This window comes from Pecten maximus, chromosome 3 (assembly GCF_902652985.1).
Source record: "Pecten maximus chromosome 3, xPecMax1.1, whole genome shotgun sequence".
NCBI classification, from domain to species: Eukaryota; Metazoa; Mollusca; class Bivalvia; order Pectinida; family Pectinidae; genus Pecten; species Pecten maximus.
The window spans coordinates 12,703,633-12,728,592 of record NC_047017.1 but is presented as its reverse complement, the minus strand read 5'-3'; the positions used below and the strand labels follow the sequence as shown (position 1 = coordinate 12,728,592).

Below are 24,960 nucleotides of genomic sequence, written 5' to 3'. Positions count from 1 at the left end.
AATAGTTAAATATTCGTACATCATTTAGGCTATAATTCGGTATATCTACAACGCAATTCACTCTTGTATTTAGTACTACTAGTAAACATGGCGACAGCTGTGTAGTAGTTTAGTATTCCATAACAAACGAAGTGCTGATGAAGATTTTACGGTTTATTTTTTATTTTCCTCTCGTGTCATTTCGTAGACTATGACGTGATGCCAAACAGGTATCATGTACGAATGCATCTCGTGATCTTTATATACTATGTAAGGGTCAAGGTCACATCTTCCATGGATGGTGTCACCTTGATGACGTCACTCTGCCAAATAATGTATTCGTGGAGGTACCTTTTTGAATTTGTCCTATAATATCCTGACGAATCTTGCCTTTAGATTTTGCCTTTAACACTTGAAGTACAATAAACTACATGCTTGTTTTATTTATAGTAATGCACATGCTTGTGTTATTTATAGTAACGCACATGCTTGTTTTATTAATAGTAACACACATGCTTGTTTTATTTATAGTAACGCACATGCTTGTTTTATTTATAGTAACGCACATGCTTGTTTTATTAATAGTAACACACATGCTTGTTTTATTTATAGTAACGCACATGCTTGTTTTATTAATAGTAACACACATGCTTGTTTTATTTATAGTAACGCACATGCTTGTTTTATTTATAGTAACGCACATACTTGTTTTATTAATAGTAACACACATGCTTGTTTTATTAATAGTAACACACATGCTTGTTTTATTAATAGTAACACACATGCTTGTTTTATTTATAGTAACGCACATGCTTGTTTTATCTATAGTAACGCACATACTTGTTTTATTTATAGTAACGCACACGCTTGTTTTATCTATAGTAACGCACATGCTGGTTTTATTTATAGTAACACACATGCTTGTTTTATTTATAGTAACACATATACATGCTGGTTTTCTGTGGTTTCTGACCATGTACAGAAAACAAAAGGGTAACCGATTGTTTGCATTATCAAATTATCCATTGTCCGGTGACCTATTGACATACATGGACCCATATCATTAGTTGTATTCCACTTCCGGTCCCCCTGTGTTATCGTAATGAGGTGCAGTAAGCATCTGCACAGAGGACATATGAAAGAGTGAAGAACAAAGAAAATCCGTGTATACCAATCACGTATATATACTTACATAGATGTGACAAAAAGAGATAATAAAATGGATCTTCAAACACTCGTCCCTGGGAACTAACAGACATTCCTGTGAATGTTTCCACTTGAGGGAATTTGTGAGAAGAGCTTGTATTTGTCACATCGATAATCAAGAAAGGTTATGTACTTGAAGGAGAACTTGTATTATTCTATGGTAGACAGGCATTAAGTATTAATATCCTGATACGTTTCGTTTAAACGCCGTTTCCAGCCTCGCCATTGGTTAGCCTTGTAGCACACACTCGATACATTGCTGTCTTCCTGCCATCGATTATCAGCGCTGTTGGATGGCGTCGCGTTCGGACTGTTGGAGTTTTTATTACGTAATACACGACAGACCCTGGATTCGCTCGAGGATGCACTTTTTCCTCCGACCAGTCACGAGTAGACAGTATACGGTCGTTAAAGCCAAACTCAAAATCCAAACCTCCAGCAACACGATTCCAAGAAACGACTTTTATCGGCAGGCAATGTAATGCCTAAATGAGGATAATCTCTTTAAAATTAATTGCATCAATACATGTGTTGTTTTGTTCACGATAGGGTATGTTTATGACGCTGTTTCCGGATTATTTACACACCTGTAACACGGATATATACGGAACTGTATATCAGTACAATCACTACAGAGTGCGTATACCTCTCCAGCAAATCTCAAACCGAGGCTGAAGAATGGATAGAAGTCAGAGAATGTATACGTCATCCGCTTTCCTTTATTATATACAAATCTCAGGATACAGCCAGCGAGACAATGTTGTCTGGATTAAACGTTTACCATAAACAATAACTTACAAACTGTACACAATTTTATATGAAATTGACACCGAAAAACAAGAGAATATGTAAATGTGAGTAAACCCCCAGTCAGTGTCCCGTCTCCATAGTAACGGGCGCTACTTAATGTACGTAGGACGCTTTAGATTGGTTTAGAAAATATAAAACAAAACTCGCACATCTATATCATTTAAGACATCTATATACAACTACAAAGATGTATGCTGGTGGCAGGTAATTAGAGTATGGACTTGTAATCAAATTAACAATCCGTATCAAATTATAAAATCTCTGTCACGTGGCAAGCCCTGTCACCAACACGCACCTCGCCCTTATAATGATAATAATAGTTAACATTCTTTATTGAGGATAAAACATGTTTAACCAATGGCTTATCTGCCACATGGTCCTCAACCCTCGCCTTCATTGTCCGTGTAACACACACCGATTTGTTGATTTACCTGTGTCTAATAACTTATTTACTTAACTCCGTCTTCTAAGAAATAACAGATGATTTAAAAAAAAAAATTTCAGCATGCCTTCCCTTCCCTCTGAACCAAGAAACTAGACAGAATTCCGTTTGGTTTGCAGTTGAGTTAAACTTGCTGTCTGCAACTTCTTGCCGCGAAAGTCTTTTACTGCACAATACGGATGTCATTAGCAAGCGGCGACCTTTACGTACAAAGCTGTTTAGATATTTAACTCAGTAATTTGCATTTAATTCGAAAACAGAGTATCCGTCAGTATCACTAATGCATTTTCATGGTATTTTTGTTTACTGGTTTTTAAGCATGTTGCAAGAGTGCAAAAGTCAAGTCCTTAACAAAATTAGGAACGACACATACATTGCCAATCCGGATTTTCTTATTATGCCTATATCAGTTACCTGCCAGTTTTATCTAATGATCATTTAACCTTAGATATTAGTGAATAAGAATAAAGACAACATCAAATAAACTGAATTGTGTGCAAATGAAAGTCCGGGTCCTTCCTTACAAATTTGTGCTAATCCTTTGATGCAGCAGTCTTTATATACTGAAGACAATTTACATATACATAAAGTCACTTGACTGAGAACACAGACGTCTGTATCTGGTGTGTTAGCCATCACTCGAAAAGTCGGAAGATTAGATGAGCTTCGATTCACTTTTTGAGTTTCAGTTTTTATCTGACTAAAATATCAAATGCACACAAACGTCAGTAACGTACCTTGGTTAAGAATCCTTGAATATCAACGCATGTTATTCTTTTGTCTTGTGACAATTGTTTAAAGATGAGAAAATGTACCAAAAGCGGTCGTGATAGCCGGCGATGTTTTGCAACGGGCAGTCAGATTGGTCAACAGCTTTGTTAACAATACTAACTATAAATGTCGACCAATCAGACCGTCCGTTTTAAAACACTTTAAGTTAGATGGCCTATTCCTTTCAACAGTCGATGCATCATCCTATCTCTAAGTGTTACACATTGTTGATATGGGACGAGTATATACTATTATTATTATTTTTTTTTTTTTTTTGCTATAGTACTTACCAGATACAGACGCCTGTGATGAGTTGAGAGTTCGCGTTAACATGTTATAATGTCGATGGCCATTGCATATTTCCGATGCGTTTTGTACACGCCAATTTAATTAAACCCAATCTCAATGCACCTTATTATAGGTAATGAAATAAAAGAGGAAAAAGAGGTCTTATACTTAAATTAGCTAACCAAGGCACGATCGGCTTAGCTGATGACGTAAATAGACTTACACTATACATGTTTATAGATTTACAAAGTTCTGCTTAATTCGCGACGTCATATGCGATGAGTGTCAGACGGATTTCTGCAATAAAACAACGATATTTTGAAAAAAATGGAGATCATGCGGTGAAATCTCCGCCTAAGGAGAGGATTCTTGATTCACTCCACAAGGTGTCGGATTAGACAGTCAAGTATCTCCTCAGAGGGAAGTATCCTTTTTCCTCGCCATTCCCAACATTGCTGCGCTGTAGAAAATGACAATTTTCACCATAACTCATACCAGTTGCAGTATTAGACATTCATAGATATATGAAAAAATGGACGACGATCACCTACAGCTTTACATGTTCATCTATTGGCTTCTCACATCTCTACGATAGCAGACGGCGCCACTCTGTTGTTACTTGTGTAACTTCCGGTTATCGCGCGCTGATGTTCCGTGCGTGCTGTTTGTCCACTTTAGATAAGGCAGAGATATTCCTTGACCGAAATTGTTAGCATCTCTCTCATGCTGGGTTAAAAATAATGGAAACAATGATATACAAAGGGGGAAACGGATGTCAAGTATTTTATACATAACCGGATAGTCGACCCATTATTAGTGAGGACAGCGAACGCTTAGAACGTGCAATATATACATCCGGGTATTTAGTCCAAAAAATCTTATTCTGGTCAATGTATCATTGGGCTTTACCCTTCGTCTGTGTAATCACAGGAAATAATAATAGAATGTTATTATACATATATGATTAGCCGAATACCTATACAGTATATGAACGGGTCACCATGGTGATACGGCCTTACCAGCATCAGTACCCGGGTCATAGATCGGATTATTGGCAGTAACAATACACGCCTGGCGTAAAGGTATCTGATCGATCGGTTGATTAATATAGCTGGGAGCGAAACACTGTAATCACCTAGTAGGCAGATAGACTCGTAACAACCAGCGAATTATGTAACCAATACATCAGGTCAATTAACATAGGATAATAGAATCTTCCTACATAAAATGAAAAATAGCAATAATAATTCAATTTAGGCCCAATATGCGAAGACGCAGAAAGAGCCGTTCCGGATATTGTGTCTTTCACTGTGGTTTTCAGTTGGTTCTTTTTTTTTTTACCCTGTAGGGGGTCGGGTGGCGCACAGGTGACATACTTGTCTTTCTCCTAAAAGTCTGACGTAAAAGTCTGAGTGGTCACTTGCCCGATCACGTGGGCTATCTCTGGGTACTCCCTCGCGCGCTTCCTTCCGGACTATCAAGAAATGTAAGAATTAAAGGTTTGGAACAAACTGTCCTGGTGTTCCACGAAAGTTTCATTTAAAGTTCTAAAGGTTTAGATAGACGCAAACAAAATCCATATACCGTATAGCATACATGTAGGTCAAATAAGGTTGATTCTCACATCCGGGCAACAAACTACTGTTCGTGATAATTCTCATGTGTGCTGATGAAAATAGACTTAAATAGAGACAACAACATTTTGTTGATAGTTGATAATTTTGTCATCTTGTGGTTCTGTCTCTAGCCATATACAAAACTGTATGTACCAAATATGATCCGCTCAAATTTCCAGAAACGTGAGCGCGTGTTTAGAGATACACAAATACACATTCTAAGCCACTCCCGATCATATACTTTCACATTCATTGCTTTTTAGACCATCTCGTAAAACACCTCAACAGTGCCTAAAATCACGTGTCTCTTTACTGGAAACTGATTGGCTACTGCTTTAAAAGACAAAATAAAGGATAGTCGTTCTATTAGATTGCGCTAACACAGTAACTTATAAATAAGAATCACGTGACTACTTTTGGTTAAATATACATCACCATAACTTTTCATAGACTAGACAACACTCCGGGTCGGACCCTGGTGCTAGCAAACCCCGGGTCGGACCCTGGTGCTAGCAAACCCTGGGTCGGACCCTGGTGCTAGCAAACCCCGGGTCGGACCCTGGTGCTAGCAAACCCCGGGTCGGACCCTGGTGCTAGCAAACCCCGGACCAGAACCTGGTGCTAGCAAACTGAACTGGGATGACGCCATTATCCTTCATTCGAAACATTAGGTGATCAGTACTGATTCCATCTAATCGCATTAAAATTTAAAATATCCCCTCACTTTCCACCAAACAAGACACCCCCTCACTTTCCACCAAACAAGACACCCCCTCACTTTCCACCAAACAAAACATCCCCTCACTTTCCACCAAACAAAACATCCTCTCACTTTCCACCAAACAAGACACCCCCTCACTTTCCACCAAACAAAACGTCACCGTAACCTTTCCCCCAACAAAACAATCGCCTATCTTTCTACTAACAAAACATCAGTAACTCTTCCATAAAAAACCCGTCTTACTTTCTACCAAAAAACATCGCCTAACCTTCTACCAACAAAACATCGCTAACTAACTTTTTTATCGACAAGACATCGCCAAATTACCTTCCATGCAACAAAATATCGCGAAATTTCTACCCAACAAAACATTGCCTAACCTTGAACCCAACAAAACATCACCTAACCTTCAACCCAACAAAACATTGCCTAACCTTCCACCCAACAAAACATCACCTAAGCTTCCACCCAACAAAACATCACCTAACCTTCCACCCAACAAAACATCACCTAACCTTCTACCCAACAAAACATCACCTAACCTTCCACCCAACAAAACATCACCTAACCTTCCACCCAACAAAACATCACCTAACCTTCTACCCAACAAAACATCAACTAACCTTCTACCCAACAAAACATCACCTAACCTTCCACCCAACAAAACATCACCTAACCTTCCACCAAACAAAACATCAACTAACCTTCTACCCAACAAAACATTGTCTAACCTTCTACCCAACAAAACATCACCTAACCTTCTACCCAACAAAACATCACCTAACCTTCCACCAAACAAAACATCACCTAACCTTCTACCCAACAAAACATTGTCTAACCTTCTACCCAACAAAACATCACCTAACCTTTTACCCAACAAAACATCACCTAACCTTCCACCAAACAAAACATCACCTAACCTTCTACCCAACAAAACATTGCCTAACCTTCTACCCAACAAAACATCACCTAAGCTTCCACCCAACAAAACATCACCTAACCTTCCACCCAACAAAACATCACCTAACCTTCTACCCAACAAAACATCACCTAACCTTCCACCCAACAAAACATCACCTAACCTTCCACCCAACAAAACATCACCTAACCTTCTACCCAACAAAACATCAACTAACCTTCTACCCAACAAAACATCACCTAACCTTCCACCCAACAAAACATCACCTAACCTTCCACCAAACAAAACATTGCCTAACCTTCTACCCAACAAAACATTGTCTAACCTTCTACCCAACAAAACATCACTTAACCTTCTACCCAACAAAACATCACCTAACCTTCCACCAAACAAAACATCACCTAACCTTCTACCCAACAAAACATTGTCTAACCTTCTACCCAACAAAACATCACCTAACCTTTTACCCAACAAAACATCACCTAACCTTCCACCAAACAAAACATCACCTAACCTTCTACCCAACAAAACATTGCCTAACCCTTTACCAACAAAACATCACCTAACCTTCTACCCAACAAAACATCACCTAACCTTCTACCCGACAAAACATTGTCTAACCTTCTACCCAACAAAACATCACCTAACCTTCCACCCAACAAAACATCACCTAACCTTCTACCCAACAAAACATCACCTAACCTTCTACCCAACAAAACATCACCTAACCTTCTACCCAACAAAACATCACTTAACCTTCTACCCAACAAAACATCACCTAACCTTCTACCCAACAAAACATCACCTAACCCTCTACCCAACAAAACATTGTCTAACCTTCTACCCAACAAAACATTGTCTAACCTTCTACCCAACAAAACATCCCCTAACCTTCCACCCAACAAAACATCACCTAACCTTCTACCCAACAAAACATCACCTAACTTTCTACCCAACAAAACATTGCCTAACCTTCTACCCAACAAAACATCACCTAACCTTCCACCAAACAAAACATCACCTAACCTTCTACCCAACAAAACATCACCTAACCTTCTACCCAACAAAACATTGTCTAACCTTCTACCCAACAAAACATCACCTAACCTTCCACCCAACAAAACATCACCTAACCTTCTACCCAACAAAACATCACCTAACCTTCTACCCAACAAAACATCACCTAACCTTCTACCGTACAAAACATCACTTAACCTTCTACCCAACAAAACATCACCTAACTTTCTACCCAACAAAACATCACCTAACCTTCTACCCAACAAAACATTGTGTAACCTTCTACCCAACAAAACATCCCCTACCCTTCTACCCAACAAAACATTGCCTAACCTTCTACCCAACAAAACATCACCTAACCTTCTACCCAACAAAACATCACCTAACCTTCTACCGTACAAAACATCACTTAACCTTCTACCCAACAAAACATCACCTAACTTTCTACCCAACAAAACATCACCTAACCTTCTACCCAACAAAACATCACCTAACCTTCTACCCAACAAAACATTGTGTAACCTTCTACCCAACAAAACATCCCCTACCCTTCTACCCAACAAAACATTGCCTAACCTTCTACCCAACAAAACATCACCTAACCTTCCACCAAACAAAACATCACCTAACCTTCTACCCAACAAAACATCACCTAACCTTCTACCCAACAAAACATCACCTAACCTTGAACCCAACAAAACATCACCTAACCCTCTACCCAACAAAATATTGCCTAACCTTCTACCCAACAGAATATCGCCTTACTTTCTACCTACTAAACATCGCCTAACCTTGAACCCAACAAAACATCACCTAACCCTCTACCCAACAAAACATCACCTAACCTTCTACCCAACAGAATATCGCCTAACTTTCTACCTACTAAACATCGCCTAACCTCCCATCTAACAAAACATCACACAACCTTCCACCCGACAAATCCTTTGACAGTCTGTGTTTACAATACAATAACAATGGCGGAGTGCCTATAAGATGTTGATTACACCTCTCTGTACTTACAACACATGATATATTGAGTTCAGGAAAATCTTTTCTTGACTAACCAGCGGCCAGGGTTTTTATTCTGTACCAGGTTTGTGATCGATCGTGTTCCGCTCTGGCCTAGTTATGTCCACGTATAGACGTCCATCATCCGTATATAACGTCCGAGACTGACAAGTGTGCTCAATGGATGCTGTATCAATCGTCGATCGACCGCAGACAGCATTACGCTTGACCACCAAGTTCAAAATGATCTGATGTCAATAGTCAGTGTAAATATATACCTCGATTTAAGGGAAACATAGTCCCGCTACCCGTCATTGTGACCATGAGGACTGGAGCCGTTTGATTATTATAGCCTACACATCTACAAAAATATGAAGCAGCTTGAAACACGGTGACTCCATCAAACACTTGTCACTTTCACTTTCCTTCTTCTGCCCAGTTAGGCGCGTTATTTGTAGACACGCTAGTAAGTTTCCATAAAACTCATAAACGGAGAAACTTCATACATTGAAGTTTTTTATGAATGAAAAGCTGTAATATTGTTTTGGTTACTAGTCTTGCTACGTCAGCAAACTTCTTTGTGCTATAAACGTACCATTTTTGTCATAGAAGATGTTTAATTAACAAACCGGACAACTTCCGGAACTTGAAAAAAATTTCCGGACAAAGCATATACATGTAGTAATGTTACAATCATGTATTTTTTTAAATTAACCGCGCAACGCTGATACAACATGAACCTTTTTCACATGAAAACGGGTATATTCAAACGGATAATAATTCTCATGAATATTCAATTTTGTGGTTATGCTACAAATGATTTATTAGAAAAGATAGAAATGTTTGTTGACAACAGAAAAGCGCATCTGAAAAAGATAAGAGAATATCAACATGTAGCTAAACCACAATTCTAAGTTGGAATCAAAGTATCCAAAAAAATACGAGTAAAGGAAAGATCGACATAACCTTCTAAAGGCATGAGGGAAACTCAGACCTGGAGTTCCGGAAGGGTAAGCTATCCTCCTCAAAACCAGACAAACATCATCAAAATAACCAAAATCACCACGAGATCTAAAGAGACACAAAAACCAGACGATATTTACCACGAGTTCTAAGGAGAGTCCAAAGCCAGACAAAACGATATCTAAGGAGACACAAAAACAGACAAAAATCACCAAGAGTTCTAAGGAGACACAAAAACCTGACAAAATTCATCAAGACTTCTACGAAGACACCAAAACCAGACAAAAATCACCAAGAATTCTAAGGAGACACCAAAACCTGACAAAAATCAACAAGAGTTCTAAACATGCTTATTAGGAAGTAAGTACAATATGTACTATACCACCAATCCATACGTGTCTCGTAGATAAGAGTTGTACATGCTGCTCTGTAGCATATGGTTTCTTCCTGGAGTCTCGCCACTGATTCTCTATTTTCATTTGATCTTGAGATGAAGTTATGACTTTTAATATTTATCAAATTGGCACTCACTGCTCCGTGATCGGCGCTTCCCACTCAAAGAGGAACATAACCGGTCCATTCTGGTGCCAGTAAGATAGACAGAGAGATGTCATGTCAATGCGTCGGCGACATGACATTCTGTTGTCAGTATAATGGACAGGGAGAGATGTCACGTCGATGCGTCGGCGACATGACATTCTGTTGTCAGTATAATGGACAGGGAGAGATGTCACGTCGATGCGTCGGCGACATGACATTCTGTTGTCAGTATAATGGACAGGGAGAGATGTCACGCCGATGCGTCGGCGACATGACATTCTGTTGTCAGCATAATGGACAGGGAGAGATGTCACGTCGATGCGTCGGCGACATGACATTCGGTTGTCAGTATAATGGACAGGGAGAGATGTCACGTCGATGCGTCGGCGACATGACATTCTGTTGTCAGTATAATGGACAGGGAGATATGTCACGTCGATGCGTCGGCGACATGACATTCTGTTGTCAGTATAATGGACAGGGAAATATGTCATGTCAATGCGTCGGCGACATGACATTATGTTGTCAGTATAATGGACAGGGAGAGATGTCACGTCAATGCGACGGCGACATGACATTCTGGTACAAGCATGATGCACTAAAAAAAACCTGTAAAATCTGTAAAGTCTGTACCATTTAAGTAGGAAGTATTACAACCAACAACCTTTAAATATGTGATAACGTTGTAACTGTTGAATGAGACTCGATTTTAGATATGTTCCTCTTGGTAGATACTTCTGGTAGATAATCCTGGTAGATACTTCTGGTAGATATTCCTGGTAGATAATTCAGGTAGATAATCCAGGTAGATAATCCTGGTTGGAACTTATGGTAGATACTCAAGATAGTAAACTCCCGGTAGATATCCATGGTTAGATACTCCTGTTAGATACTCCTGGTAGATACTCCTGGTAGATACTCCTTGTAGAATTCTCATGGTAGATACTCCAGATAGGATACTCCAGATAGGATACTCCTGGTATGATACTCCAGGTAGGATACTCCAGATAGGATACTCCAGGTAGGATACTCCAGGTAGGAGACTCTTGGTAGGAGACCCCTGGTAGAATATTTGTTTGCAATTTTATACCAGAATATTGTTTGTAGGCACACATATATACTTGATTATTACTATAATTAAAAAGGATTATCAATTATTATCTAAGTATTCGGAGAATGCAGCCATCTATCATTGAAAACTCTCCTATTCGTGGTTAACGAAATCAAGATAGAGTTCATACGATAAAGAGCTGGCTAATCTTCTCACTTTGTTTGTATTCTTATTTAAACTAATCAGGAAAATATCAATTCAAAAAGGATTACCAGATCTCGCTCCTCGGGTTAGAAATTTATCTTCGACCACTCATCTCCAGTATCCTGATAGAGCCGTAAATGAAGAGGAGTGGAAGTAATATGTCTGTATGTTTATACCAATACATGCCACAAATAAATCCGTGTACTTTGTGACGTCACCGTTATGTGTTGTGATCGATTAACTTACTACGAGCAAGATTGCCATAAAATCCGGATCGGTATACCGACTTACAGAGCAAACACATCATGTGTTGATTTAGATAACTGACACCACTTCCGGTTCTGTTATTGGTAACAACTTCTGTATATATACCTAAGTTTACTTAGCTATTAATGATGAATTATTTACTATATATACAGAGTTCCGGTCACAATAAGTTTACTACACCGAGTTTGTTTTAATATGAATTTTCAGAATTTTTCCCGATATAATTGGTAAAGTAAATTAAATAACTATCCGCTCACTGCGTTTACTGAAGCCAATGTGTGTCTAGACAATGTTTGTAGAGTACCGATGAGAGAAGAGCTTGTTTCTGATCATGATTGATCTAAAATTTCCGGCGTGATGTTTGCCTTTTTCCACATAAACGCCGCCATGATGAAACAGTTATGATACAATAGTTATATATATATGTATATATACAGAAGGAGTCCGCAGTTGACAAGTAGACCGGAGATACATTGTATCATAAGGCAATCAATATAGGAAAACAACACACTGGTTACAACAGACATTAACACAGAAAACTACATGTATATGTCTGATTGTTCTAATAAAACAACAACCAATCTTATAACATTCAAATTCTGCATTTAAAAATTCTCCTTTTATTTTGTTTTTGTGGAACCTGTGTTGTTTTGTCAACGAAAAAATATGATTGAATTAAAAAAAAAATAAAAGTTAATGTCACAGAATTAAAGCATGTCTTTATGTATTTGATTAAAGATATTTAAACGATTTAAGATATAATTTAAAAGCAGATTTTAAAATTACGGTATGTTACATGCAAAGGTTAAGCAGCTTAAGCAATTCATTTTAAATGCCAACAGTAAATGCTATTTCTTATGCAATGAAACCTGTATTTTTCAAAATGGCGACACTCTTCTTGAGAGTATATATTAAACAAAGAAAATATACACAAGCATTATACAATAAGCTAACAGGTATCTGAACAAAAATTGACGTGATTGGCAGTTCTAAATGATTGGTCGTTGCAGTGAATGAAGGTAATTTGTGGAGTAGAAGTTTCTTTTCCCCAATTCTCCCCTTCTCTCGCAAACATCACATCATTACGTCATAGCACGCGGCGCTGTGTGGGCGGAGGGGCAACATTACATTTCTTCCACCAACTAATTTCAATGGTATCGAAGAAGCCAAAACGCAAAATCCGGAAATATTAGATAAAGTTTATTAAATAAACCTTAAATATTTTGTTGTTGTATTATGTCAATATTTATCTGTGTTACATCTGAGACCAATCGCCCCTTCCCTTCCAAAACCTGTTGCGGTAGGCGAAATTCCTCCGCACATCGGGGACACATTTTGTTGCGTAGCGTTAGATCGATCTTTGTCTGGTATTCGCTATCGTTCCAATATTCTTGTTTTTACCAAGGAACGTTAAAACAAAATCGAATATTCAGAAACGTGTCTCAGACTTACACAATAGAAAAAAAGCACACCACCCTCTTGTTAATGACGTACAAGAATTGCATTATAATTGCCATTTTTTCAATAATCGCGTGGAGTTTTTAAATGAAATTAACGAAAATACGGAATTGCAGAAAATCAAATCCTCTCCCTCCACTCCTTTTTCCCCTTGTAAATGTCCCTAATCCATTTAAAGGCAAAATATAACTTAACAAACAGGCAAAGCAGTGTATCACAATGGGATGGTTATATCTGTGATCAAAAGGACAAAAACTAAAATATTTTCGGGATAACCGTTTTACTGGAATGCCCCTTACAGAGGGCGTGTGTGGTCAGTATACAAGTAATTAACACCTACCTTAAATGTGTCTCAGTAAACCGTCTCCAGATACACTGTTTCCCTAGATCGTTTTGATTTTAGCCTTCTTCTGATGCAGGTTCCTGGCAGCCATATTGATTGTATACGAGACCCGTCGTGTGTGTGGAATATCAACTAGCGCCTACTTACACGGCTACAACACGCGTTCGATGAGGAAATATTTCGGTTTGTAAAAATATCGTTTACCTCTGAATTTCCGATGGGAGGCCCTGAGAACCAGGGGAAATCGTCTCCACTCCTAGGTCCACGGACCCGCTAGTTGTGCAGGTCTAAGACTCGGAAATGAGTCCAACATATTCAATGAGATTATTATTGATTTTTTTGCCTGTAAAGTCGGGGCGACTCCAATATTACGTTACGTATCTACATAGTTCTTTGGGAAAAGCAATCTTGTTGTTTCTATCATTTCAAGTTGTGCTTAAATCCGAAAAAGTTTAAATGATGAAGTGTATTAATCCATGACTTTCATAGATAGAAAATCCAGGGCTCGTCACACCGACAGCGGAGACAACACACGCCTCAACGCTTCGCTGCATTTGATCTGCAGAATATGAACAGTTTATTAATTTCTTTTTAATTTGTTTTATTGTCTTAATTCTCTAATACTATATTTGTCTTGTTTGTGTTAAGATCCACACCAAACTGAGAAGATTCTAGATTTTTCTCTCCATTACGTCACACAGTATACGAGGACGAGCGACTATTAAACATTTACAATCATGGCGATGTGCCCGGCTGTAGAGGATGCTGGGCTCTAGGCCTGCAGCAAAGTGATCGATATTTGACAACACACGTCGCCAGTTGGTCGTTACAAAATACATATATAAATATACATGTTCCACATCTTTTTCATCCTTCTGTCACTTTTACAGAAGAGGCACGTGGCTTACATGTCCTTCCTTCGCTCCATATCTAATGGAATCTGGTCGACAGTAAATTATCTGACATATCTATATGTGGTGTGGATTTTCCCCGGTCGACAGTTCCAGAACAATATATAGATCATGGTATTATACTAGTGTATGTACTGAATACGTATACACTCCTATGAATTGCCAATATATAGTATCCCAGTCAATACGAATTATTCATACCGGGGGGCTTTTCCTCGCGCGGACGTTATAACATTTCGTACACACGGACACTCTCCTCACTTGGAAACAGGAGAAACGAACTAAAGTAATGTCTATACTGGTTCCGACAATTATGAATTAAAAATTTATTTATTTTGTACACAGTTGATAAGATCAGTTAAAATGACTGATTTCACACATTATTGATCCGATACACTTGGTTACACTCGTGACAACGCATGCGTGAAGTCACTGATGACAAAAAACCAATTTCCTCCTGCCATGGTGCGCGAGTTAAACAACAAGTATGATTTGCTCGCAAAACCAATATGTTAAAATGTATATAAAACAAGACCAGCATGTTAAAATGTATATAAAACAAAACCAACATGTTTAAATGTATATAAAACAAGACCAACATGTTAAAATGTATGTAAAACAAAACCAACATGTTAAAATGTATGTAAAACAAAACCAACATGTTAAAATGTATATAAAACAAGACCAACATGTTAAAATGTATATAAAACAAGAACACCTTAGTTTTAGATTGCGGTAAGAAGTACGCAACCAGAATCGGTCTGACATCAATATTGTTTTTATATTCGGTAAAATGAGAGCGCCATGCTGACGGAAGCTGAGGAGACAGATTTTAGATGATAAAAGTCTCCGATAATGTACATGTATGTTAAATGGGTGTGTCTCCGATAATGTACATGTATGTTAAATGGGTGTGTCTCCGATAATGTACATGTATGTTAAATGGGTCTGTCTCCGATAATGTACATGTATGTTAAATGAGTCTGCGGTCTAAACGAGTCGGGGAAATACTTAAATTTTAAAACACAAACTGGCAGCAGATTTGTGTGGAGTTTTCTTTAATGAACACGGAGTTATGGACTCGCGATCACAAATAGCTATCAGGCTTAACCGATCGGGACCTGTCAGCGGATACAAACCTTGAATTCGTTTCGTTTGTTATTGCGCACCACAATTGGATTCAACAGCGAATATTTCTTACACAAGAGTGATGTTTGTCACGTGAGGATTACCGCGTCAGAGGAAGAGACTCGTGTAAATATTACCAGGATTATACTACAAACGCCAGGAGTCCATTATGTACTGTACTATTTCATCAGTAGGATGATAAAATGTTATTTTAATTTCCCCTGATAGATGCGACACATTAGATTAAATTATTTACCTCCTAAATTGGAGATACATCTACACAATCTGAAAATGATATTTGTATCGATAAAAAGATAGAGGTTCCATTATACAGATCGATAACTGACACAAGGTCCAGTACTCCCGACTGTTGAATAACGGATCATCGCCGATAATACCAACAGGGAGTGGTCTAGAAGCATTCAGTACGAAACCGCGTTTTCCTCGAAGTTAAACTGAATTCTGATAACATTTGTAAGTTTATTTCCCTCCCTCACATTATCTTATTTTCCCAATTAACAGTCCTCCTCCTCCTCCTCCTCCTCCTCCTCCTCCTCCGCCTCCTCCTTCCTTCCTTCATTCCTTCCTTCCTTTGTTTGTCTGTTCCCCTGTCCCATTTTATCGTATACCCCTTTGATCGACATCACCCCTCCACGTTTCATCTCCCCCAATCTTCTTCGTCTGTTTCCTTCTATCCTTCGAGGTTTTTCTTTCTTTTTCTTCTTCTACATTCCTTCCCTCCCTGTCGTGATATGACAACTGAGGAACGCATTACATTCCGTAGTCTATGTGTTACACCAAAAAAAACTATCGATGTATTTAATTGTTCCATGAGGATTATGAACAACCTTTTGGCTACATACTGGTCCCCTAATTTACACAAATCCCCGGTAAACAATACGACATGTTAACAATTCCACAACCAAACAAAAACAAAGTCAATACCTTGTACTATATAAGATAAAAATTATAATTTAGCCTTCACTGTGCTTCTTCATACCGAGGACGACTTTGCTATACATTTCAAGCACAATGACACAACCATACGACCAAGGACCGCAATTGTTATATGGTGTCTGCTACCTGTCTGGATTTTCGTGCGTCTTGAAGATGTGCTGTTCGTTTAATGGTTTAAATGTCCAGATGTTGCCTCGTCTGTGAGTGGAAAACAAAGGTGTCAGCTTGGCGACAATGCCATTCCTTTTTGGTATTGATCGGTCGCATATATATAAGCTCTTTAGATGTCATGTCGAACATTCTTTTTCAAATGACCGTGAAGCAACTCCGCGGTAAACATCTTCTTTAAATGGCCGTGAACCCACTCCCTGGTAAACATCTTCTTTAAATGGCCGTGAACCCACTCCGCGGTAAACATCTTCTTTAAATGGCCGTGAACCCACTCTCTGGTAAACATCCTCTTTAAATGGCCGTGAACCCACTCCCTGGTAAACATCTTCTTTAAATGGCCGTGGAGCCAACCGCGGTAAACATCTTCTTTAAATGGCCGTGAACCCACTCCCTGGTAAACATCTTCTTTAAATGGCCGTGGAGCCAACCGCGGTAAACATCTTCTTTAAATGGCCGTGAACCCACTCCCTGGTAAACATCCTCTTTAAATGGCCGTGGAGCCAACCGCGGTAAACATCTTCTTTAAATGGCCGTGAACCCACTCCCTGGTAAACATCTTCTTTAAATGGCCGTGGAGCCAATCCGCGGTAAACATCTTCTTTAAATGGCCGTGAACCCACTCCCTGGTAAACATCCTCTTTAAATGGCCGTGGAGCCAACCGCGGTAAACATCTTCTTTAAATGGCCGTGAACCCACTCCCTGGTAAACATCTTCTTTAAATGGCCGTGGAGCCAATCCGCGGTAAACATCAACTTAGTAAACTCGGTACACGTGACTATTGTTCCATTGTTGTTCCTTGGACATGAACATCTTACGAGAGAAGAAATTCTGGCCCACAATACAGTGTTCTCCGAAGCATCTTTTGGCAAGCGGGCGACTGTCATATTTGAGAGTACATATATCTTTATTCCTTAGAGTTCTGATCACAAGCTGCAAAGAATCTCCTACTGTGACCAAAAGAAGCGGAACTTTTTGAAGCTCATTATCATAGCCATGCCTGATGGTTATATTCTGGACACAGTAGTACTTTTTACTGGAAGCGATAATGATACGAAGATTACAAAATCCATCATGGATTGTCTCCCCTGACAGGAACAAGATGACAATGTCGTTAACGTTGTAGATCGAGGGTTTAGGGATGTTCTGACAACAAAGATGCCATCTTATCTAAAACCTGGGCAGACTCAACATGAAAACCTACAATCTAACATTGATAGATCTATAACTAAATCCAGGTGGGAAGTGAAGTCATATCACGGACGCTTCAACCTATGGCTGTTTTTCAAAACACAACTTGCCTGCAACTATTTCATTGATGTCATCCCCATTGCTCGTTTTCCTTTTAGAAATTGCATAGCAATATTGTCAATCAATTTTAATCACTTTGCACAAAAAGCATACTTACTATTTTTTGGCAATCTGTTTGGAGATGTTTTTTGCAAATAATTACGAATGGACTACAATAAGAAGTTGTATTTTTGACCTTCAGAAAACTTCGCTGAATGTAAAAAGAGCTTGTTCTTACTCAAAATCTATCAATGTTTTATTTCCTGTTACTAATTCATTCAAAACTGTAACTTCTTGCTTTTACAAATATGATATCTAACATATCATAATCAACATGTTTATGTTTAGTTTAAAAAAATAAAATAAAAAGGAAGAATTTATATCGCAGCATACCCCAAAAACCTTACTTTTTATCTTTAGCACAGATACAGTGATAGGTCTAAGAGTAGCAATAGAGGACGAATGGTAAGAGGTGGTCGTTGAATTATATATCCGACCTAAATATACTATATATATGTGTGTTTTAACAATCATCGTGTATAGGCGGAGCCGTAGGCACAATCGCTCAAAGAGTATTTTTCAGACTGTATTAGTAAGTTTCTTATTTGTAGTTTACCTTATAATAAACCAAAACTTTTCCGCTAGAACATTAGATGTTATATCTCTGAAGCGCCGTAGTTTTTCACCCAAGTCCTCAACCTTTTTTGCACTACGCGTAGATCGAATTAGTATCGAAGCACGCTGTGTTTTCATATTCATTTGACCTCTATTAATAATGACATCACTTTCAAACAAAGGAAGAAAATACAACCCATCACACACCTCGGCAAACTCGAGTAGGACATTCATGAATCAATTGTCAAAAAGAACACCAAACACTCAGTTAACTCTGATAATTAATACTTATTTTAATTTCTTTTGTGAATAATATCGATACATGTATTTAGCATTCAAACGTTCCAGGTCAGGTCATAGTGACGTCACCCTATCGAGAACAAGAGCACGTTCAAAGACTCGCACGTCTTTTCCCTAGGGTGAGATAAGAAAATCTCACCCCGGTAGAACTGAGGATATCCCTGTCCAGGGTGAGAGAATTCTCTGTCACACCTCCAAGGCGGGGAAAGATTCTATTAGTCTACAGTTAATTTTGAATATATCGACAACCCGTAAATGGTCAAGTACATGTGTATTGTAAATTGTTTCTCTTTGAGGATAATATTAAGGCATTATATCTACCTTTGACTCTGTTCATACAATAAACACATTAGGTATATTGTCTGATTGTTTAACCTTAAAATACATGTATACAAGGTGAATATCCAATCTGTAGTATTAAACATTTCGGTCAATACATCAACCTGGTAGAAAAATATTGACTTCGAGCATCGCCCTCAGTCAATATTTTTCTACTAGATCGATATAACACCACGTTTATTTCATCAAAGTTCCATCATTGATCAATTATAACATGCCTATCAATTATCTCCTATTTTTGCGTTTCAGTTATCGCCTATTTATGCCTATCAGTGATCGCTCAGTTAGGTCAATCAGTTATCCCCAACTTAGGTTTATCAGTTATCTCCTTGGTATGTCTATTATTTATCGCCTATTTATGCCTTTAAGTTTTCAACTTGTTAGACCTAACAGTTATAGAATAGTTAAGCCTATCAGTTATCGCCTTTTTATACCTATCAGTTATCGTCAAGTTAGGCCAATTATTTATTCCCTATTAGGCCTATCAGTTATCGCCTAATTTAGGCCAATCAGTTATATCCTAGTTAGGCCTATCAGTTATTGCCTAGTTGGGCCTATCAGTTATTGCCTATTTGGGCCTATCAGTTATTGCCTAGTTAGGCCTATCAGTTATTGCCTAGTTAGGCTTATGAGCTTTAACAAAAAGTTCTACGTAAACACATGAATATACAACGTTCATCAAAGACACAAGCCTTTAATGCTGTACCACACTGAATGATTATATTGAAACGTCAACATTGCAAAGAAATGTCAGTATATACACATTGGTGACACGTGACCTTCTGTCCTATAGACGACATGGTTGATATAGCCCGGGACTGTCCTATAGTCGACAGGGTTGTTATAGCCCGGGACTGTCCTATAGTCCACAGGATTGTTATAGCCCGGGACTGTCCTATAGTCGACAGGGTTGATATAATCTGGGACAGTCCTATAGTCGACAGGGTTGATATAATCTGGGACAGTCCTATAGTCGACAGGGTTGATATAGCCCGGGACTGTCCTATAGTCGACAGGGTTGATATAATCTGGGACAGTCCTATAGTCGACAGGGTTGATATAACCCGGGACTGTCCTATAGTCGACAGGGTTGATATAGCCCGGGACTGTCCTATAGTCGACAGGGTTGATATAATCTGGGACAGTCCTATAGTCGACAGGGTTGATATAGCCCGGGACTGTCCTATAGTCGACAGGGTTGATATAATCTGGGACAGTCCTATAGTCGACAGGGTTGATATAACCCGGGACTGTCCTATAGTCGACAGGGTTGATATAGCCCGGGACTGTCCTATAGTCGACAGGGTTGATATAGCTCGGGACTGTCCTATAGTCGACAGGGTTCGTATAGCTCGGGACTGTCCTATAGTCGACAGGGTTGTTATAGCCCGGGACTGTCCTATAGTCGACAGGGTTGATATAGCCCGGGACTGTCCTATAGTCGACAGGGTTGATATAGCCCGGGACTGTCCTATAGTCGACAGGGTTGATATAATCTGGGACAGTCCTATAGTCGACAGGGTTGATATAACCCGGGACTGTCCTATAGTCGACAGGGTTGATATAATCTGGGACTGTCCTATAGTCGACAGGGTTGATATAGCCCGGGACTGTCCTATAGTCGACAGGGTTGATATAGCCCGGGACTGTCCTATAGTTGACAGGGTTGATATAACCCGGGACTGTCCTATAGTCGACAGGGTTGATATAGCTCGGGACTGTCCTATAGTCGACAGGGTTGATATAGCTCGGGACTGTCCTATAGTCGACAGGGTTGATATAACCCGGGACTGTCCTATAGTCGACAGGGTTGATATAGCTCGGAACTGTCCTATAGTCGACAGGGTTGATATAGCCCGGGACTGTCCTATAGTCGACATGGTTGATATAGCTCGGGACTGTCCTATAGTCTACAGGGTTGATATAGCCCGGGACTGTCCTATAGTCGACAGGGTTGTTATAGCCCGGGACTGTCCTATAGTCCACAGGATTGTTATAGCCCGGGACTGTCCTATAGTCGACAGGGTTGATATAATCTGGGACAGTCCTATAGTCGACAGGGTTGATATAATCTGGGACAGTCCTATAGTCGACAGGGTTGATATAGCCCGGGACTGTCCTATAGTCGACAGGGTTGATATAATCTGGGACAGTCCTATAGTCGACAGGGTTGATATAACCCGGGACTGTCCTATAGTCGACAGGGTTGATATAGCCCGGGACTGTCCTATAGTCGACAGGGTTGATATAATCTGGGACAGTCCTATAGTCGACAGGGTTGATATAGCCCGGGACTGTCCTATAGTCGACAGGGTTGATATAATCTGGGACAGTCCTATAGTCGACAGGGTTGATATAACCCGGGACTGTCCTATAGTCGACAGGGTTGATATAGCCCGGGACTGTCCTATAGTCGACAGGGTTGATATAGCTCGGGACTGTCCTATAGTCGACAGGGTTCGTATAGCTCGGGACTGTCCTATAGTCGACAGGGTTGTTATAGCCCGGGACTGTCCTATAGTCGACAGGGTTGATATAGCCCGGGACTGTCCTATAGTCGACAGGGTTGATATAGCCCGGGACTGTCCTATAGTCGACAGGGTTGATATAATCTGGGACAGTCCTATAGTCGACAGGGTTGATATAACCCGGGACTGTCCTATAGTCGACAGGGTTGATATAATCTGGGACTGTCCTATAGTCGACAGGGTTGATATAGCCCGGGACTGTCCTATAGTCGACAGGGTTGATATAGCCCGGGACTGTCCTATAGTTGACAGGGTTGATATAACCCGGGACTGTCCTATAGTCGACAGGGTTGATATAGCTCGGGACTGTCCTATAGTCGACAGGGTTGATATAGCTCGGGACTGTCCTATAGTCGACAGGGTTGATATAACCCGGGACTGTCCTATAGTCGACAGGGTTGATATAGCTCGGAACTGTCCTATAGTCGACAGGGTTGATATAGCCCGGGACTGTCCTATAGTCGACATGGTTGATATAGCTCGGGACTGTCCTATAGTCTACAGGGTTGATATAGCCCGGGACTGTCCTATAGTCGACAGGGTTGATATAGCTCGGGACTGTCCTATAGTCCACAGGATTGATATAGCCCGGGACTGTCCTATAGTCTACAGGGTTGATATAGCTCGGGACTGTCCTATAGTCTACAGGGTTGATATAGTTCGGGACTGTCCTATAGTCGACAGGGTTGAAATAGCCCGGGACTGTCCTATGGTCGACAGGGTTGATATAGCCCGGGACTGTCCTATAGTCTACAGGGTTGATATAGCCCGGGACTGTCCTATAGTCGACAGGGTTGATATAGCCCGGGACTGTCCTATAGTCGACAGGGTTGATATAGCCCGGGACTGTCCTATAGTCGACAGGGTTGATATAGCCCGGGACTGTCCTATAGTCTACAGGGTTGATATAGCCCGGGACTGTCCTATAGTCGACAAGGTTGATATAGCTCGGGACTGTCCTATAGTCGACAGGGTTGATATAGCTCGGGACTGTCCTATAGTCGACAGGGTTGTTATAACCCGGGACTGTCCTATAGTCGACAGGGTTGATATAGCCCGGGACTGTCCTATAGTCGACAGGGTTGATATAGCCCGGGACTGTCCTATAGTCGACAGGGTTTATATAGCCCGGGACTGTCCTATAGTCGACATGGGTTGATATAGCCCGGGACTGTCCTATAGTCGACAGGGTTGATATAGCCCGGGACTATCCTATAGTCGACAGGGTTGATATAACCCGGGACTGTCCTATAGTCGACAGGGTTAATATAACCCGGGACTGTCCTATAGTCGACAGGGTTGATATAGCCCGGGACTGTCCTATAGTCGACAGGGTTGATATAGCTCGGAACTGTCCTATAGTCGACAGGGTTGATATAGCCCGGGACTGTCCTATAGTCGACAGGGTTGATATAGCCCGGGACTGTCCTATAGTCGACAGGGTTGATATAGCTCGGGACTGTCCTATAGTCGACAGGGTTGATATAGCCCGGTACTGTCCTATAGTCGACAGGGTTGATATAGTTCGGGACTGTCCTATAGTCGACAGGGTTGATATAGCCCGGGACTGTCCTATAGTCGACAGGGTTGATATAGCCCGGGACTGTCCTATAGTCGACAGGGTTGATATAGCTCGGGACTGTCCTATAGTCGACAGGGTTGATATAGCCCGGGACTGTCCTATAGTCGACAGGGTTGATATAGCTCGGGACTGTCCTATAGTCGACAGGGTTGATATAGCCCGGGACTGTCCTATAGTCGACAGGGTTGATATAGCCCGAGACTGTCCTATAGTCGACAGGGTTGATATAGCCTGGGACTGTCCTATAGTCGGCAGGGTTGATATAGCCTGGGACTGTCCTATAGTCGACAGGGTTGATATAACCCGGGGCTGTCCTATAGTCGACAGGGTTGATATAGCCCGGGACTGTCCTATAGTCGACAGGGTTGATATAGCCCGAGACTGTCCTATAGTCGACAGGGTTGATATAGCCTGGGACTGTCCTATAGTCGACAGGGTTGATATAACCCGGGGCTGTCCTATAGTCGACAGGGTTGATATAGCCCGGGACTGTCCTATAGTCGACAGGGTTGATATAGCCCGAGACTGTCCTATAGTCGACAGGGTTGATATAGCCTGGGACTGTCCTATAGTCGACAGGGTTGATATAACCCGGGGCTGTCCTATAGTCGACAGGGTTGATATAGCCCGGGACTGTCCTATAGTCGACAGGGTTGATATAGCCCTGGACTGTCCTATAGTCGACAGGGTTGATATAGCCCGGGACTGTCCTATAGTCGACAGGGTTGATATAGCCCGGGACTGTCCTATAGTCGACAGAGTTGATATAGCCCGGGACTGTCCTATAGTCGACAGGGTTGATATAGCCCGGGACTGTCCTATAGTCGACAGGGTTGATATAGCCCGGGACTGTCCTATAGTCGACAGGGTTGATATAATCCGGAACTGTCCTATAGTCGACAGGGGTGATATAACCCGGGACTGTCCTATAGTCGACAGGGTTGATATAGCCCGGGATTGTCCTATAGTCGACAGGGTTGATATTGCCCTGGGCTGTCCTATAGTCGACAGTGTTTATATAACTCGGGACTGTCCTATAGTCGACAGGGTTGATATAGCCCGGGGTTGTCCTATAGTCGACAGGGTTGATATAGCTCGGGACTGTCCTATAGTCGACAGGGTTGATATAGCTCGGGACTGTCCTATAGTCCACAGGGTTGATATAGCCCGGGACTGTCCTATAGTCGACAGGGTTGATATAGCTCGGGACTGTCCTATAGTCGACAGGGTTGATATAGCTCGGAACTGTCCTATAGTCGACAAGGTTGTTATAGCTCGGGACTGTCCTATAGTCGACAGGGTTGATATAGCCCGGGACTGTCCTATAGTCGACAGGGTTGTTATAGCCCGGGACTGTCCTATAGTCGACAGGGTTGATATAGTCCGGGACTGTCCTATAGTCGACAGGGTTGATATAGCTCGGGACTGTCCTATAGTCGACAGGGTTGATATAGTCCGGGACTGTCCTATAGTCGACAGGGTTGATATAGCTCGGGACTGTCCTATAGTCGACAGGGTTGTTATAGCCCGGGACTGTC

General features: G+C 40.7%; 2 protein-coding genes across 2 annotated transcripts in view; one reads left to right on the top strand and one right to left on the bottom strand.

The window, feature by feature from the left end:
- Nucleotides 1-13,906, bottom strand: part of LOC117323245 (sodium channel protein para-like) — a 156,841-nt gene extending 142,935 nt beyond the window's left edge. The window contains exon 1 of the mRNA XM_033878325.1: nucleotides 13,601-13,906. The gene's annotated coding sequence lies outside the window, so the exon portion shown is untranslated. The remainder of the gene's footprint in view (nucleotides 1-13,600) is intronic.
- The window catches only part of LOC117324624 (sporozoite surface protein 2-like), a 33,580-nt gene continuing 14,785 nt past the window's right edge, over nucleotides 6,166-24,960 (top strand). The window contains exon 1 of the mRNA XM_033880546.1: nucleotides 6,166-7,178. Within this exon, the coding sequence (XP_033736437.1) occupies nucleotides 6,166-7,178 (1,013 nt within the window). The remainder of the gene's footprint in view (nucleotides 7,179-24,960) is intronic.